The sequence below is a fragment of the Acinonyx jubatus genome, chromosome A2 (assembly GCF_027475565.1).
Source record: "Acinonyx jubatus isolate Ajub_Pintada_27869175 chromosome A2, VMU_Ajub_asm_v1.0, whole genome shotgun sequence".
Lineage (NCBI taxonomy): Eukaryota > Metazoa > Chordata > Mammalia > Carnivora > Felidae > Acinonyx > Acinonyx jubatus.
The window spans coordinates 48155283-48173564 of NC_069383.1; the positions used below are offsets into that span (position 1 = coordinate 48155283).

General features: G+C 41.0%; 1 protein-coding gene across 10 annotated transcripts in view; it reads right to left on the reverse strand.

The window, feature by feature from the left end:
* CREB5 (cAMP responsive element binding protein 5) overlaps positions 1 to 18282 on the reverse strand; it is a 484504-nt gene that overhangs the window by 102010 nt on the left and 364212 nt on the right. For all 10 annotated transcript variants that reach the window (XM_053218281.1, XM_015085960.3, XM_027075175.2 and 7 more), the window contains one exon: positions 179 to 305. In XM_053218281.1, coding sequence (XP_053074256.1) covers positions 179 to 305 — 127 coding nt within the window. The remainder of the gene's footprint in view (positions 1 to 178; positions 306 to 18282) is intronic.

Below are 18282 nucleotides of genomic sequence, written 5' to 3' on the forward strand. Positions count from 1 at the left end.
CCCTGAAGGACAGGAAAGCCAGCAAGACACCTAGCAACAGACAACTGGGCACTCTACCCAAAGTAGCACACAGCTCAACTCTTCATCCAGAAGCAGCCACTCTCTTCCCAGTTTAGAGCTCAGCTTTTCTTTAGTGCCTTCAAAAGAGCAGGATTCGGTGGAAGCAAGAAGCACTTACTGGCATCGAGACGGCAGAAGATCCCGGCATTGTTGGGTTGGGCAGGGTCCCAGGCATGGAGGCTGGCATGGGCTGTCTCTGTCTGTTGTGGAGATGTAGCAGAGAAGATAGAGAGCCTGGGACAGGCCTGGTAACACAGACAAAAAGCAGACATTATTCCTGATGCCTTGGGGCAGGGGATTCGCTGCCTGTGTCTAGAACCAGCGGGGACAACACCATTACATGAGCAACAGATCAGATCCTCTGATGGGAACCACATAATTGAGGATATTAGGGAAATAATAACAAATAAAACACAAGCCTGGCTTCCTCTGCTGCTTCCTAGTTAATACATCAAATTCCACTTCATTTCCTGACCTCTGTTATCTAACTCATGTTCAATAGTCAACAAGTCGGTAAATCTCCTACAACCCCTGCTTCTTAGGGAAGGGACTTGGGGGCAAAATCCTGTGTTTTGCTCAGAATTCTCTGCCCTTTGGGAGGAATTAAGACCCTGAGATCTGTGTGAGTTTGTTTTATCCACACTCTCTTAAGCCTCTGCCTGAAAGCCCTCCCGGCTTTGTACGGAACATACTTGCACCGTCTGGATTTGAATAGCCAACGTTAGTCATGAACTCCCAATAGAAATCTGTGTTGACTTTTTCGTAATTCTCCAGCGTGGGTGGAAAAAACAAAAAAAAACAAAAAACAAAAAACAAAGCCAGGACCAAGGAACCAGAGGAACAAGACTGAGGTTCATGCCACTATAGCTGGCCTTTTTCGGGCAAGGCCTGAGCCCAGCCCCCAATTACCAATCCTTCATTTTATAATAACTGGAGGTGTTAGGCTGTTTGACAGAAACTGATTTTGGCCTGACCCGCAGAACTCGGGTAAGCATTCCTCGGGGGAGTACACAGTTTGAGCTTTTGCTTCAATTTGCCTGAGAACAAAATTTTTTCAGGAACTCAAATTGATTTAATGAGCCAGGGAATGTGTGGCTGAGGGAAAAAGGAGATTATTTGTGTTTATGAAAAATGGCAAATAAGTGACCTCCTCAGCTAAATTCTCAATCTCCTGATACTTTTGCCCCAGGGAGCTCTATAAATGTCAAACAGTTAAATTAAAGATTTAACAAATAAAACAAAACAAATACATAAACAAACACCCCTCCCCTCCGCCCCGAGGACCTCTGAGGCCCCCATGTTAAGACACCTTATCCTGAATGCCACGAAAGAAGCTTCTGCTTCCAGAATTGATGCATTTTCTTAAAAAGAAAAAAAGATTCCCTCCTGCTAAGCGCTGGGTAAAGACTGCAGATGGAGGTGTTTGGTGTGGCTGGGTGCCTCTCTATGCTTCAGGGGAGGACAGTCCCGTCCAGAGTACTGTGAGAAGCCTCTTTGGAGCTCATGTGCCTCGCCTCCCGTGGCTGACTTAGGGCGAAGTGGGAGATTGAGACAGGGGAAACAATGCCAACATGTTCTTCTTTTGCATTGCTGTTGAAATTCCAAAGAAGATTAGGTTTTCTACTCCTTTTGCCTAATAGCTCCCTTGGGTATATAGCTAGCTATCACAGGCACATGCATCTTGGAAGGATTAGTCATAAATTAGTCAATATTTATATGTTTAAGAAGTTATATACATGAGGGGCGCCTGGGTGGCTCAGTCGGTTAGGCGTCCGACTTCAGCTCAGGTCATAATCTCATGGTTCATGAGTTGAAGCCCTGCGTCCATCGGGCTCTGTGCTGACAGCTCAGGGCCTGGAGCCTGCTTCGGATTCTGTGTCTCCCTCTCTCTCTCTCTCTCTGCTCCTCCCCTGCTCACACTCTGTCTCTCCCAAAAGTAAACATCAAAAAAAATTACAAAAAGAAGTTACATACATGAAAATATAAAAGAATATAAAACCTTTACACGGACTCCATGTCAAGGTACACAAATGGCACCCAGCTTTATTAACAGAACATGTACATGAGTGGTTACACGGATAGGCCAATGTAAGTAGCCTGTAACAGTAAAATGAGTGTTTTCAGAAAAGCAAATGAGTATTATGGGTATTTTTTTGACATGTGCCCTGGGGATTTCCGGAGTATAGATTAACAAGAGGATTAGTAGGGTCTTTGAAGGTCCTTCACATTTCAGAGTTCTAGGAAACTGCTGACGTCCATTGCTCCAAAATTCTATAGTAGGCTGTAATTTCACTGGGTCCTAGAGCTCATCTCACTCAGAGGTGGATAGCTCAAATCACATAAGTATAAATGTGGCTCTATCAACAGGCAAGGTTTGCCTTATATGCTCCAGTCTTAATGTTTTGTTTGTGACCTTTTCTGGAAAGAAAGTAGCTGTACAGTAATGGTCAGTTCCTCTAGGTGCAAAGTTAGTAATCTGAACTGCCCTGTTTTATAATGAGAAAGACTCACTGAGAGCATCTCTACAGATAGGTAATCATCTATCCATCCATTCGCCTATAGATATCCAGGCAGACGGATAGATGTACACACATACATGTACACATACATATAGGTACATCTAAGCCTTCTACCATATGTCTGTTTCCCTAGTCACCAGGAGGAATGCTTTGGGTATAGACAGGGACAAGCAAAAAGAGATAACTGAGAACATTTTATTATGTTGATATGCCATATCATCCTCAGAAAGGAAGAGTGGCACAGTATCGTCATTGACATTTTGTTTCCAACATGGCATATTAATGATGACCTCGGTGATCAGTGTTTATTGATGAGCTATTATGAAAAAAGAAATCAATTAAACAGCGCTGATGTGAATGGAGATGCAAAAGTAATTAAATTTAAAATGAGTTTTCATGCTTCACAAAACTATGGAAAACTCCCAGTTGGAGTAGCTGGGGAATGGTATGTTTCATTTAATCAATGTTCTTATTAGATCAGTTGCTTCCACACCATGCATAGATGTACTAGATTTTTAAATAACAAGCATTCCCTCGTTAATTAAGAAAGCCTTTCAGGGTACTGAACTCCCTTGGAATTATAATAATAATTGCCTAATGGCAGCAGTCAAACCAGCTAACAATATATACTTGAAATAGAAATGGCTATTTGAGAACGCTGTATGTTTGGGCTCTGAAGAATTCTGAATTACTATTTTACACAGATTCTACAAACAATTTTCCCAACCCATGTACAAAACTGCGTCATTTTCTAGGCTTCTTGCTTGGGCTTTTAAAACTACAAACACTGAAAGAAAAAAAAAATCCATTCTACCCATCACTGGGCATACAAAGGACTAGACTGAAGTAATTATGTAGCTTGGCCCAATAAATAATCATTTGTCCAGAATATTCTGATCACTGAAGCAAGAGTGGTATCGGAATAATTACATAAATTATCTAATTCCCCTTGTGTATACAGAAATAATTACTAACACATTGCACTTGCATGAAACTTTTTATGTTGCACTTATATAGTTTCATATTTTTCAAAATATTTTCACCTTCATGCGACTTGAAACAATGCCATGTGGTAGGTAGGTCAGATTACCCCTATTTTACTTGGAGTAAGCTAAATTCAGAAACATTTAAATGTGCCCAAGGTCACACGGGTCCTGAAAAGAAGCAGGACTTCTATTCAACTTGCAACACAGGGCTTCCCCCATCACACCTTGATGGCTCCCATAACTAAGTTATTATTGATTTTTTACACTAAAATAAATTCACGGTCTATTTCCTTTGATATTCACACTGCTCCCTGGACTTTGCAACGAAGTAGTAACATTCTGCAGTACTGCTAACATGAGAAGTCACTCATCCATGTGAAATTATGTTTTCTTCCTTTAAAAAAAAAAAAAAGAAACTTCCCAAACAACACATCAGTTAGACTCTGAAAATAAGATGGCAAATCGCAGTAAAGTTGTGAAAACAAAGACCCAACAGTCTTTCTCCAGTGCGGGCTTGTTGCCATGAGCTAATAATTCCAGACTTTGAGCAAGCCGAGCCTCCTTTTTAATAACCATATGCCTCTAGGTAAAGTATTTCTACTAAAAATTATTGAGGCATGGAACAAGGTAAGATGTGTGAGCTCATGTTGGATTGTTCAATTACTAAACTGAGTCCCGTAGCATTAAGAGTTTTCCAACTTGACAGATTATTCCTCTTTATACACTTGTATAAACATACTGCTTACGGCTGAAATCTATGTAAGCTTTTCTTTCAATTAAAATGTCAAGGATGACAGACTGTGTTTTCAGTGTCCTTAACAGAATGAAAGGTACCACAGCAAGTGATTTCATGTCCTCATTTTTACCCCCAAAGGATGTTTTCCAGTCTGGGGGTGTCTGAAAAGCAAGGTCTGGGTCTCCAGCCTTTGTCCTTGGACAAGCCCAACTATCTTTAAGGAGCTAAGGGCCAGTACTTTTTGGGGGGAAGGTCTCAGGAGGGTTGCTGTAGACTGCTTTCCTTTCCCAGGTCTTCAAAAGATACGTGGCACTCCCGAATTGTCTATGAAACTCAGGAGAGACAAATCTATCAGGTGTGTGGTCAGGCAAAGGGAAGAAGCAAGCCATGAAAAAAAAACCAAAAACATAAGGTTAAAGAATTGGAAGATCATATTAGCATCAAAATGAGACCATAGACATCTAAGAGAATCATGAGGAGATAATAAATAACCACTTGGAAGGACGGGCGTGTGCAGAATCAGAAGCTTCAAGGCAATGAAATGGAAAGAAGAGTGGGCAGGAAGCAGAAGATCCAGAAAGCCACTGCCATTAGAGTTTTTGACTTTGGGGGAGAGTCTTTCTCCACTTCGGGGCTCTCCATTTCATCATCTATTTAATGAAGGGATCAGACTATAGGCCATCTGGGAATGGCCTGAAGCTCTAAAATTTTGATTCTAGGGGCACCTGGGCGGCTCAGTTGGTTACTCATCCGACTTTGGCTGAGGTCATGATCTCACGGTGGGTGAGTTCAAGCACCGTGTCCGGCTCTCCGCTGTCAATGTGGAGCCCCCTTTGGATCCTCTGTCTCCCTCTGTCTCTCTACCCCTCCCCCACTCACTTGCACGTGCATGCTCTCTCTCTCTCTCTCAAAAGTTAACAAACATTTTTAAAAAATTAAAAAAAATAAAATTCAGATTCTAGATTTTGAAAATGAGATGTTCTTAATCTCTAGAGACTATATATTTTATTATATAGTAGGTGGTCAGTGTCTGTACTAAATGGAACGGAGTCAGGATAGCACTTAGTTCCTAATGTCAAAAATACATTTGAAATATGGACAAACCACGAAAAGAATGTGTCTCTAAACAGCAAGAGAAATTGCTAAAAAGAACTGGATACATTCCAGGGGGGTCCACATTTCGTCCTCATTTAAAGGTAACGTAATTTCACACACAGACTTGAGAGAGAGTATTGCCCATTATCGCTGTATTTGCTTATAAAAAGATACATGCTTTCTTTTCACCTTAAATCAAGTATTGTGGCCTATCTTGGCAAACTACTTGCTGTCTAGGATGGGGAGACTGAAAAGCTAAACAGGGTGAATACAAACTCTTAAATCTTAAGAGACGGCCGTTTGTAATGAGAAATACTTCTTCTACCATTCTTCTCCCAAGTGGAGTTTAAAAATTCCTATTTTTGTAAAGAAAACAAATTGCCGGAAAATCAAGTAGAATGTGAAATGGAAAGACAATACAGTTCATTTCTTCCATGAAGAATTTACATGTAATTTACATGTAATAATTACATTGGAAAACGGGAGTAAAGAGCAATGCCTCAGAAGATCATCTGTCTAGGTTGGAATCCCAGCTCTGCCACTTACTAGCTGTGTGACCTTGGGTAAGTCGCTTGGCCTCTGTGTGCCTCAGTTCCCTCAACTATAAAATGGGAGGACAGAGATATTCACCTCATGGCATTAAATGAGTCACCACATATTAAATACAGTTGACTCTTGAACAAAACAGGCATTAGAAACCCCAACTCCTCATGTAGTCAAAACTCCACATGTAACTGTGATTCCCCCCACAATTAACTACGAATAGCCTATGTGAGAACATGAACTACTAATGCTAACAGCCTTAATGATAACACGAACAATCTATTAGCACATATTTTGTATGCTATATGTATTATATACCATGTTCTTGCAATAATGTAACCTAGAGAAAAAGAAAATGTTAAGAAAATCATAAGGGAGAGATATCATTTATAGCACCATACTGTATTGATGGAAAAACATCCTCATATAAGTGGACCTGCATAGTTCAAACCCGCGTTGGTCAAGGGTCAACTGTATGTTGAAGATGCTCAGTAAAATTAGTTGTTTTGTTTTTATTCTTCCAAAACACAGACCAAACTATAGATTAATCACTGTATTCCAATAAAGGAACTGGGGCTTCAGGCTGGGATCTTAAAGTTGGCACCAATCCTTAGCTTTAATTAAAGAACCACAGCAGCCTAACAAAATGCCTATAAAAAGGTCCCAAACTTGCTGCCTTTATAAGATATCTTTAAATATCCATCAACTCGAGATTTCCAAACCCTTCTGCGGAGGCAAATGGACTCCTCTCACCCACAGTTTTACAGAATTTCAAAATGATTCACACTATTTCTCAGAAAGGATCTTTGAAAATATTTCCTCAAAATGGAACCAAACTAGTTCCCCAGAGATCGGTTCTCAGTATCTTGTTTTTCCTGAAAACAATGACAAAAATCCAACAGAAGCAATAATTGGGAAAACAAGACAGCTATCTGGCCCATATTTTAAAAGACATCATTTTACCCATATCTTTTTTTGAATGAGCTCATGCTCCGCACCAAGTCTCACTGCCAAGCTCCTAAAGTTGGATGGCAAATACAACATTTCCCCTTTTAACAAATGAGGAATTTGAGACAAAGAAGTAGAAATATTTGGCCTGAGAAGAGGCACCAAAATATCAGCAGAATTCAATTAAAATATGTAGTTTCCATTTCAAAGCTTTCTTAGACTCAAGGAAGGACCTCTGGTAAAGATCTGGAACCTCTCTCCAAGATTTGTACCTCTCCCCTTCTCCCCTCTCCCCTCCCCCCCCCCACCCCCCCCCCCCACCCAGTGCCACCTTTCCTCTCCTTTGGTGACACAGGCATTTGGGTGTCTAGGCAGATAATTTTGCCTTTTTATCTGTATCCTAGCCACCATCTTTCCTAAAAAGCTAGCAAAACAGCCCAATGAAAAACAGCAAATTCCCCAGCTCCTTAAGAGACACCGGTACGCTTGGCTTCTTGTGACAGAACTTGATATGACTCCAAGGCCATTGCACCATGTGGCCACTCACTGCCTCCCCAGCACGTGGCCCTGGGCTCCACACCAGTGACATAGTGACTTCCTTCCGGTTTCATGTAAGTGCCACCTTCCTTCCTGCCACAGCCTTGAACGTAAGTAACCTTCACCACCTTCTCTGGACATCCATAGCAGGTCAGGGCCTGTTTTTGGAGTGCCCTCACCCTGCACTTTTCCCTAGTAACATTTATCACCAATCAATGAATACATGAATGAGTCAGTCAACGAATCAATCAAAAATCAAATTAAGCATCTAACACAAAGCGGGCCCTGTACACGCTCATTTCAGAGTGGAACACTAGCTTGGCAAGTTAGGTCATTTGCCTAACAATTCATTTATAAATTCACAATCTGTGGTCACATGTTGAAAAACAAAAGAGATGCGTGTCATGGTCTCTTGGAGTTTACCACCTCAGCTCCCCAGTTATAATTCTTCAGTGATTTTGAGTGATTTTTAAAAATGTGTCTGTTCCAAACCAGACCATAAACTTCACAAGAGGTTGTGCCTGCTCTATTTTTACTAATGCAGATCCTTCAGAAACCTAAGCAAGTGCATGGTACCTAGGAGGTGTTAATAAATACTTCTTGGGTTAGTAAGAATACAGATATTAAGGATCTCTTCAACTAGCAATAGATGTTGCAAGCACAGGGCTCAATAAATTATCTTTGCTAGCTAACGAGAAGAACTTCATTGATTTACAAGTCATGAGTGAAACTCCAATTTACATTAACAGCCTCATGTAACCCATTTCTGTTCTTGAAAAGCATAAGTGGTTACCCCCAAGGTAATCTGTACTTTTTATCAGTGCCCCTTAGATTAAGCTCAAGCCTTCAGACGAGTTCTAGACCCATTTGTTTTTGCATCAATTAAATTCATTTCCATTTGAAATTATATTCTAGGCATTTCATAAGAAAAGGCCAAGAATAATTCAGCCACACTCATCTGTCTCCAATCTATGTAATGTTTTAAAAATTGGATGCCTGCCCTGTAATAAGGCTGCACTTTATACTGCTCAGAGCTCTGGGCTCGGAGGTACCAGTTACACCCACACCACGGTCAACTAAACATCTCGTTTCTGCTTTGCACTGACTTATCGGTATTGACAAGAACACTTTTGTAATCATTATCACCAGGGGTGTCGGAAATTAAATTTACCACGCAAGATAAATTTGGGCCTCCTTTTTTATCAATTTTGTACTACTGCTGCCTTTATTTTATAGATGTAGTATCTGATATCTTGGAAATGTAACCTCTTTTTCTTTAAATACAAGCCCGGCTGCGAGAGAGCCAATGGTAGTCATAAAATGCAATACAGCTAACAGAGCTGCACCCTACTGGAGCCTTTGCTGGGTTTTATAGCATAAATGCTGTATCTACTCAGGCAGAGGAGATGTTTACTAGTGCTTTCAAGTGTTTTAAACAGAGAGAGCAGGAATAGAAAGGGAGATGTAAATTTATGGCCATTCTGTTAAGACTATTAAATCAATCTCTTTTTTTTTTCTTTAATGACTGATTTCTGCACCATTAATCTGAATTAGTCATGCAGTCAGCCTGATTCATTTAAGTTAACCAAAAACACGGTTGGATTGGTTTCTGATGTACTAGTGTCACCACAGGAAAAAAAAAAAACACGTTTTCAAAATCTGATATTTTTTCCTTGTAAAGAGCTAAAGGCTCTTTTAAAAGACCCTTTTATAAAAGACCCCTAAATGCCTGGACAGTCTGGCTTTCGCCATGGGTCGGGCTTAAAGACACGAAGAGATGGCTTTTCAATTAGCCAATAACTTCCCGGTTGCTTCAATTATTCATAAAGTTACACTTAGAAAAGGCAAGTAAATGCAGATCCAAAGACATGAAATAAAAGACGATTTTGAATGCAGGCTCAAATAAATGATATACATCTGGCTGCCTGGGGAAATTTTTTCTTTAGAGAGACGTATCTCTAAGTAAAATTTCTTACTGTTTCTAAGTTGTTAATAAGCTTTCTCCTTGCTTCATAAGGACAAATAAGTAGCCCTCTGATTATGAGCCTTGTCATTTACATGTGATTGCTGCTTGCATTCATTCACCATCAATGAATTATTCATGGAGACATCCAGTGACACACTTGCCTGGATGTTCTGTAGAGGCAGAGAGCTCCCCGAGCTGACAAACGCCCCCACCCCACAACTCTTAAGTAGGCGATCCTGTTTTGGTTTCCTCTGGACTCTCAGCTTGTCAGTTATCATATTTTAATGAGTAATTTGTGGCGGACGCCACACCCTGTACAGTCGCCCCATACCTATGATCCAAATAGATAGTGTCATTTTGCAGCTAAACGACAGAAGCACCAACTGCGAAAGACTTCAGCAAAAACAGACGAGCTCTAGGAAACATCATCTGGACAACCTTTACTCATCCTTGCACTTTGCAAGTTCTCCCCACTAGGTCGCCCCCACTAATGCCTTTAACCTAACCTCTTCCTGAATCTCAAGGCAGGTTCTCGTAGACAGTTTTCAAGTACCTCTCCTGGGAGACCAAATTTATAACACCCTCCACCCAGCCACTTGCCAGGATTATTTCAGCTCCTTAGGAGAAGGCGCTAGAGACGATTAGCTCCACAGCTATACTGGCAGGAGGGGAGATACGTCAGTGATGCAGGAGGAGGGGCTTAGGCTGGCTATGAGGACATGCATAAACGCAGGCTGCTAAAAGCCTGATTCCTCAAGTTCTGTTCTTAATGATAAAGTAACAGAAGTGCTGAGAGGGCAGCTTGTCCTCCAAGGAAGCACAGACAAAGACAGGGGCACTGCCTCGAGGCTTAGCCAACTCCTCAGTAGGTTACATCCTGACAGACAGCCGCAAAGTCTAAACAATGGCTGTAATCAAATAACCAGAAACCATAGGAGAGGGTGTGAGAGCCTAGAGAAATCCTTGTCAGACAGAGCTGAACATCATGAGGGTGGCGGGGAGGGAAGGGGGGGGCGGGGGGGGGGGGAACTTGGAGAAGGTTCCAAAGGCCCACAGAGAAATACTGAAAGGCCAGAAGGGAAGACCTAAATGGAAAAGTAAAAGGAACAAGACCGGGAGATGACGATAACGGCCTTCAAGTTTCCAAATTACTATATTCAGAGAATGGTGACCAGCTACTTTCAAAGCCAACCAAAGCAGAATAATAACTATAATAAAACAGCAGCACATGGGATTTACGTTAGAAGAAAGAGTATCTCCCAAGAACGAACAGTGTAAAACAATTAAATGGCTTACTGAAGTTTTGGAATTTCCTCTTATTAGGCTCTTAAAAAAGAGATTCGTCCCCGTCTGGCATGGTTTCTAGGGAGGAGGACGAGGAACTGGCAGACTTCTCAGAGTCCTAAATTAGGTCTATTATTTTCACTGATTCCAGTCAGAGTGGCTGACAGAAATGATAGAGATAATGCTGGCTGCCATCATTAACCAGTAAATCGAATAAAGCAGCCTTGTGTGGCTGACAAGGCACAGGCTTTGGGCCACCCGCTGGCCCTGTCATGGCCCATGAGTGTGTGATCTGCACAAGTCATTTAACTTCTCCGTTTCCTCATCGGCAAAAGTAGGGCTATACTACCCACTTCATAAGTATGGTGTGAGGAAGCTTTGATAATCACATATGAGATGATATTTTGTATGGGTTTGTCCTTTGGAAGATGATCGATGTATATTCTATTCAACAGATGACTGATCTGGTTTAGAAAATAAAATTATTGCTAATGTCATTTTAAAATACAAAGGAAAACTATATTGTTCTAAATTTCAGGGTGAAGTGGTTTGGAAAAAAGACCAGAAACTTCCAGCCTCTTCGAGGGATCTGACTGTACTTTTCTGTCACTATGAGACCTGGTATCTCCTGGTGTATCAGCATCTTGGGGAAACCTATTCTGGTTTTTTCCAGGCCAGGCTGATCCCTACTCTGTGTTCGCACAGCATGTACCAGTCTCTTCACTAGACTGGAGAGAGAGTATCGCAAAGCACAAAGCTAGGGGCGCCTGGGTGGCTCACTCAGTTGAGTGTTTGACTTTGGCTCAGGTCATGGTCTCATGGTTCATGGGTTTGAGCCCCGCATCGGGCTCTGTGCTTGACAGCTCAGACCCTGGACCCTGCTTCGGATTCTGTGTCTCCCTTTCTCTCTGCCCCTCCTCTACTCACACTCTGTCTCTCTCTGTCGCTTGACAAAATGAAACGTTAAAAAAAAAAAAAGCACAAATCTTGGCACACAGTAGGAGCCTTGTAGAGGTTTGATGAACGATGTTACCTAACTGTACATGGTCTTTCATTTCCTAGCAGCAGTACCTCCATGACACATCCATGACAGTCTTCTTCTTAAGGGTCACGATAACTTGACACATTATCATGAAAGAACAGTCAGCTTATCATTGACTTGAACAAGGGGATTGGGGGAGGGGCAGAGTTTCTAAGAAACTGGTATCCTCCGTAAGCAACCTTTCCTGAGCTACGTTTCAAGTTCTCCCACTTTGCAGGAGCACTTATCATGAGCTAAATTGATATTAATCTCAAACACTTAATAAAATAACAGCAATAGAGTTCATAATAATGACACTTGGCACTTTGCATCTAAGGATCTCAAAGGATCTAGTCATGGGCTGGACACACAAGCAAAGAAGCCATTGTGCATAGCTTCCCTGTGGACACAGTTGATCCTATCATTAGGTTCTGAGATTGAGACTGTGGCCATACTATGTGCATAAACACACCCACTGCCCACAAACACCCCCAGACATCTACGTGCTAAGAGGCAAAAGTGATAAAAAGACGACTGGCCCCAAATGCACTCTTATCTGTATTAGCTGGGTCAAACCTCGAAACGCAGATTTGTATTTTGATACACTTGTTTTATTAGGATATTTCTTCCAACCTCGTTCTTGCTGTATTTGTAGATATAAACTGGAAATTCCATGTCTGTTCTTTAAAGGCATGAAGTGTTAAAGGGCTTATTTTTCCTTTAAGTTCATTCTGAAGGAAATTTTGTTTAGGCTTAAACATACAGGAGTTTGTATATAAGGCGTCGCTTCTAAGGCACTTTTCCCTTCCTTGGTGGCCTTGCATTTGCCAACGACAGTGACTTGCTCAGTTTCCCATATTATTCCCCAGACAGCCCTATTCCTACTTCCAAACAAATGTGGTATTTGGGGTTTCAAGTTTAGAATGTAATTTGGTATCATTTCAGATGTCTTCCTACAGCTTAATAAACATCTTCCCCAGAGGGACTTGGGGTCTGATTTTAATTTGTGGTAGGGTTATGGTCACAGTAAATGTCAATTTTAGCTATCGACAATAAGCCCTACTAGAAAGAGAAATTGTAAGTGAATGACAGTACATTTACAGGACGTGTGCCACATTATGCTTGCCCATAGGAGTTGACTATTCCCTAAGAAATCCTTTCACTGATCTGTAATGAAAGTCTGGTTTCTCCTCAGGGCTCTGACTGTCAGTCACTCATCGGAAGAGAATGTGCCAATCTGTAGACCAGAAAAAGGTACAGTGAAGTAACCAAGCCCTCCATGATATAGCTTTGAATCCGAATACCCCAGCGACACGTCACTGTGTCAGCCGGGTGATCCTGGGCTGTGTCCTCAAGATCTCCTCAGAGTTTCTATTTCTTCATGTATACAATAAGGTGGCTGAACCAATAATCTTCAAGGACCTTTTCAACTCGAAAGTTATGTAATCGGGTATGATCAAGGGTGGGTAACCTGCCTCGTGGAGAAGCTCAAAACTATTTATTTTGGAGAAGCAGCACGTCAGTAGGGGATGGGCTTTCCTCAAAGGTGGGACAAATGAGTAACTTGTCACTGGCCTCTCTTGGACATTCCCTATCCTTGAACAAAAGGCAGGTTCCAAAGATCACTGAGTACAGGTCATATTTAGCAGAGTAAGGCAGAAACCAGGGGTGCTGAAGGGTAGGAGAGGAGGGAGGTTTCTTCTCACATGTGAACAAGGATCCTTTTAATTAGCATGTGAAATAAAGGTTTCACTCTTTTGTACATCAGAGTTAGTCACATATTATTAAGCAGAATACCATTCTTTAGGAGAGGTAGGACAGGCCCTTAAATAAGCGATTCTGTCTGTTCAATGTGGTGCCATCAGGCCCCAATGGGATTGGGGAAAAAATGGGCATTCTGAGAATGACAAAAGTCTTCCAAGTCTGACAGTTGTCGGGAAAACTGAGTAGTAAACACTAGCTTGACCTACCTACTAAAGAGCTAAGATAGCATTCCCTAAGTGCCTATGTTGAGCCCTATGGATAATCTTGTCCATGGTGCCTGGGATGGTTAATTTTGTGGGTCTACTTGACTGGGCCATGGGCTACACAGATGGCTGGTTACACATTATTTCTGGGTGTGTCTGTGAAGGTGTTTCTAGAAGAGATTAGCATTTGAAGGGGTGAACTGAATAAACCAGATTCTCCCTCCAAGGGGTGAGTGGGCATCATCCAAGGTGATGTGGGCATCATCCAAACTACTGAGGTTCTAAATGGAATTTTAATAAAGGAGAAAAGTTGAATTATCTCTCTGTCTCTCTCTGTCTCTATGTCTCTCTGTCTCTCTCTCTCCCTCCTTTCCTCCCACCCTCCCTCTTTCTGCCTGATTGATTGAGCTATGACATCAGCCTTCTCCTGCCCTGGAATGGATACTTACACATCAGTTCTCTTGGTTCTCAGGCTTTTGGACTTGGACTGAAATTTGTACCACTGGCTTTCCTAGGACTCCAGCTAGCAGACAGCAGATAGTAGGACTTCTAAGCTTCCAGAATTGGCATAAGCCAATTCCTTACAATAAATCATATATAATATGATCGTATAATAAATTATATATAAGTGATTATATATGTAGCAAATTTTATTATATATGTATTCCATATCCTATTGGTTATTTTTTCTCTGCAGAACCCTGAGTAACACAGTGCTCATCTTTAGGCTCTTTTCTCTAGGAAGTGTCCCATATTTCTTTAAATATATTGGATGCAATGAATTAGTGGAATCTAGGCATTAACTCTGACATCCCTCATCCTCTACTTCCAATCATTCACTATGTTTTATCTACTCTACCCCCCAGATAGACCTGGAATCCATCCACTTGGTTCCATGTCCATTACCAAGACCCTAGTCCTCTGCACTACAGCCAGAATGATCTCCATGAACCAATGATCTAATCATGACTTTTCCTATTCAACGTTTTTCCATGGCTTCCCTCAGCATTTGGGATTTAATAAAATCATCCTTTACATGGTGTACCTCTTGATGTCTATAGTACTACTTTCCAACCTGACTTGATGTGTTTTACCCATCCTGGCTTTCATTCAATCCCTAGGATATGCCAAGCTCTTTCCTACCCCAGGGCCTTAATACATCCTATTGCCTTTGCCTAGAAAGGCTAGCCATTTGCTCTTCTGTTGACCAGTTCTTATTCGTCCTTTAGGTCTCAGTTGAAATATCACTTTCTTAAACTTTTCTCTGACCCCCAAACTAAAGGTGCCTCTTATTTAGAGTGTCTCATAGCTCTGTATGTTTTTCCTTCGTGCAATGTCTAATAATATGTTTATAGGTATGATTATTTATTTAGTTTCTGTCTTTACCATTACACTTCTACCTCCCTGATGGCAGGGCTATATATCTTTTGACTGCCAGAGGTAAAATCATTCTGATTTCCTTTAACCACTGGGAAAATCTGTGCTTACTTACTGGAATATTCTACCCCATTTGGATACAGGAGGAAAAATACCATAATATAGCTTTCTAGCTATAGAATTCTAGAAGTTAAGAGGATTGATCTAACATAAGTGTATACCACAGTATTTGCCTACATGCTATTAGTAATTGATCTTTCCACCTTTCTGAAGCTGGGGGCTATTTCTTTTGAGAAACACAAAAGCAAAAATGCCAAATGGAAATGTCCATTCCAGGGCTTATAATTTTTGCTTTAGGTCAATGTTGAAGCACTCAACTGTTCTTATGACAGTTAAGTGTTTTCCATTTTTGCCAATGGTTTCAATTGTTGAGGCTCTCCAGATGGGTCAAAACCCATAACTTTTATGTAAGGTTCCCAAGCGTTTAATATATATGCCAAGAAAACCTCTTCAGTTAAAATAGGGCATGAAGAACTATAGTTACATGTGCCTTGGACTGCTTTCCTTATAAGGTAGAACACTGAAAAAAGATCTTCTGGGTTTTTTACTCAAAAACAAAGTAAACAAAATCAGTGATGTCAAAGTCCAGTGTGGCTGAGAAAATTCATTTCCTTAATATGGTGTGGGCTCAGGAGTGATGGGGAGAGAGCGGACATCCAGGAATGATGGTCTGCTGCAGGCTTCTGGCAAACTTTTTGGCCTATTGGTTCACAGCCAGTGTTTTTCTTCATAAATGAATTCCACATCTTTATTAAGTTAAGTATTTCTTTTTTTATTATTATTTGAAACATACTTTAAATATTTTGTTTTATGACGTCCTGGAAATTGATACAATTCCTTCCAGATCAAGGAAGATGGAAAAATCAATTACTTTTTTTTTTTTTTACACTGGGAGTGATTATACAAAAATTATGCCCCAATTTATCCATTACTATGAATATCATTTGACGTCATGTGTGAACAACACAAGACAGCCAGAATTAAAGGCATCTTTCCGATTAGATGAATCAGTTACTTTCACAGAAAAGCCCTAATGGTTATTAAATAGAAATACACCCCTAGTGTGAGTTGATTTGTAGAAAACTATGTCGTAAGAATTACAGATTTTTAAATTGCAATTAACCTTTTATAAGAAAAATCCCCGTAAGAACAAATCAGAAGACATCAAAAGCCTGACCTGAGTGTCTGATGTCAGATCCTTTACACAAACAAGTGGTTTGCAATCCAGAAACTGAATCTTATTAAAATGAATTTTATCTGGCATAGAGGGAATTTCAATGTTGGCCTATTTACAGATGAGTTAATGGGGTTTATCCAAAAATGGAGGAATTTTTAGGGTCCTTTCATTCATGAGAACCATGGTTCAAAACGCAGAGGAGGACTGAGGGGAAAACATGAAGCCCAGCCCTCAGCAGAAACTAGAGTTGCCTTCCTCACACTCTTCAAAACCCAGTTCTCAAAACCTCCTAATGGGTTTCACTGTTTTCTTTCCCGTGCTTATCATAATCAGGGAACCACACATTTGCATCTCTAATGGACCCTTTTCACAAGTGTGTTGACATTTCAGTAGGTTTTGAATAGCTCTTAATGCTTCTCTCAATTTGGTCAGATGCCCACAGATCTCCTTATATGGATGGGTCTCAACATATAGACTGTCTGCTTTACTCATGGATTGTTGTGTGTGTGTGTGTGCGTTTTTAATCCCTGGGAACCTATCTTAATTATACTCTTAAAAAAGTGAAAACTCAGAAGTCAGATGACTCAGAAAATGAGTATTTAGCTGGATATCCACACGCAGGGACAGCATCTTAACTACCTCTGTGAACTCAGACACAAGTCAAAAGCATCATCCCTTGTGTGGTAAATTCACTTTTTGGAGCTGCTATTTTTGTCAAAAGGAAATAGATATAAATAAGACCATCAAGATAAACATAGGTTAGGGGAGAAATCAGGCAGGGAGCTCATCATCTGAGCAAAAACTACACCACATTTTTTTTACTCCTTGCATTTTCTACAAGAACTGAGGACCCAGAGGGCTTGCAAAGGAGCAATTTCAGTCCCACCTACTTTCTGTGGCTTCAATAAAAAATGCGATCCAACAGAAACACAACTAAAATTATTTTTTAAGTTTGCTTTTTTAACTCAGTTCCTGCTATGTTTCAGGAACGGGGGCTGGGAGTGAATAAAAGATCATCCTGGCCCTTAAGAAATTCATCAGGAAGGAAGGAAGGAAGGAAGGAAGGAAGGAAGGAAGGAAGGAAGGAAGGAAGGAAGGAAGGAAGGAAGGAACTCATCATCTATTAAGAGAACTACACAAGGCAAGTAAGTATAATGGGTGTAATGGGAGAACCCCCCCACCCCAGCCACAATGATATCTAACACCATGGGGGTTTGGGGGAAAGGGTCCTAGAAGAAGAAACGAAGGAACTGCTCCGGGAAAGAAGAGATGTTAGCTCTGCACTGCATGTGTGTGCACACACACACACGTGTGTGTGTCCATGTATGTGTGTGTGAGAGAGTAAGGGAGAGGGAATATTGGTAGTAGGGGCTCCGATCTGAGTTAACCATCTGTGCAAGGCGGGTTGTTAAAGTACATCAACATAGGCCAAAAGTATATTAAATAATTACTGATGTTCATAGCTTCACGTGAGGTGAAAACAATCTCTTTGGATGGTACCAATCCCTACCTAGAAATACAGGTTCTCTGCTGTGCGTTCACTCAGGCTGATCCCCTTGTAGACGCCAAGTTGAGAAATGCATATATTTAGAATTTTTAAAACTGATATTCCAGTATTTTCTGTAGATGGCTGAGTTACAAACTACGAGAACCATTTGATGGCTATTCTGCACTATTTGATCATTTTTGAATCAGGGGGCAGTGGAATAAAGGAAGAGATTTGGGGTAAGTGGGAGCAGGGAGGTGCTGGGAGCTCCAGGCAGGGGCTCAGCATTTTTCAGAATCAAAGAAGCCCTTCTTGGCCCTATTATCCCTATATTAAATTGCACTGGAAAGGGTAAAAATGCAGCGAGAATTTGGCCCAACTTTTACTGATTCTGAAGCCTTTTCCAAGACAGAAAGTTGGTATAACTGGAGTTTTCTCTCCCAGATTTCTAGTTTCCATTTCTTACTTTGAGCTCCATAAAGCTAGATGGGTATGAGTTAGGGGTGGGTATATATTTTAA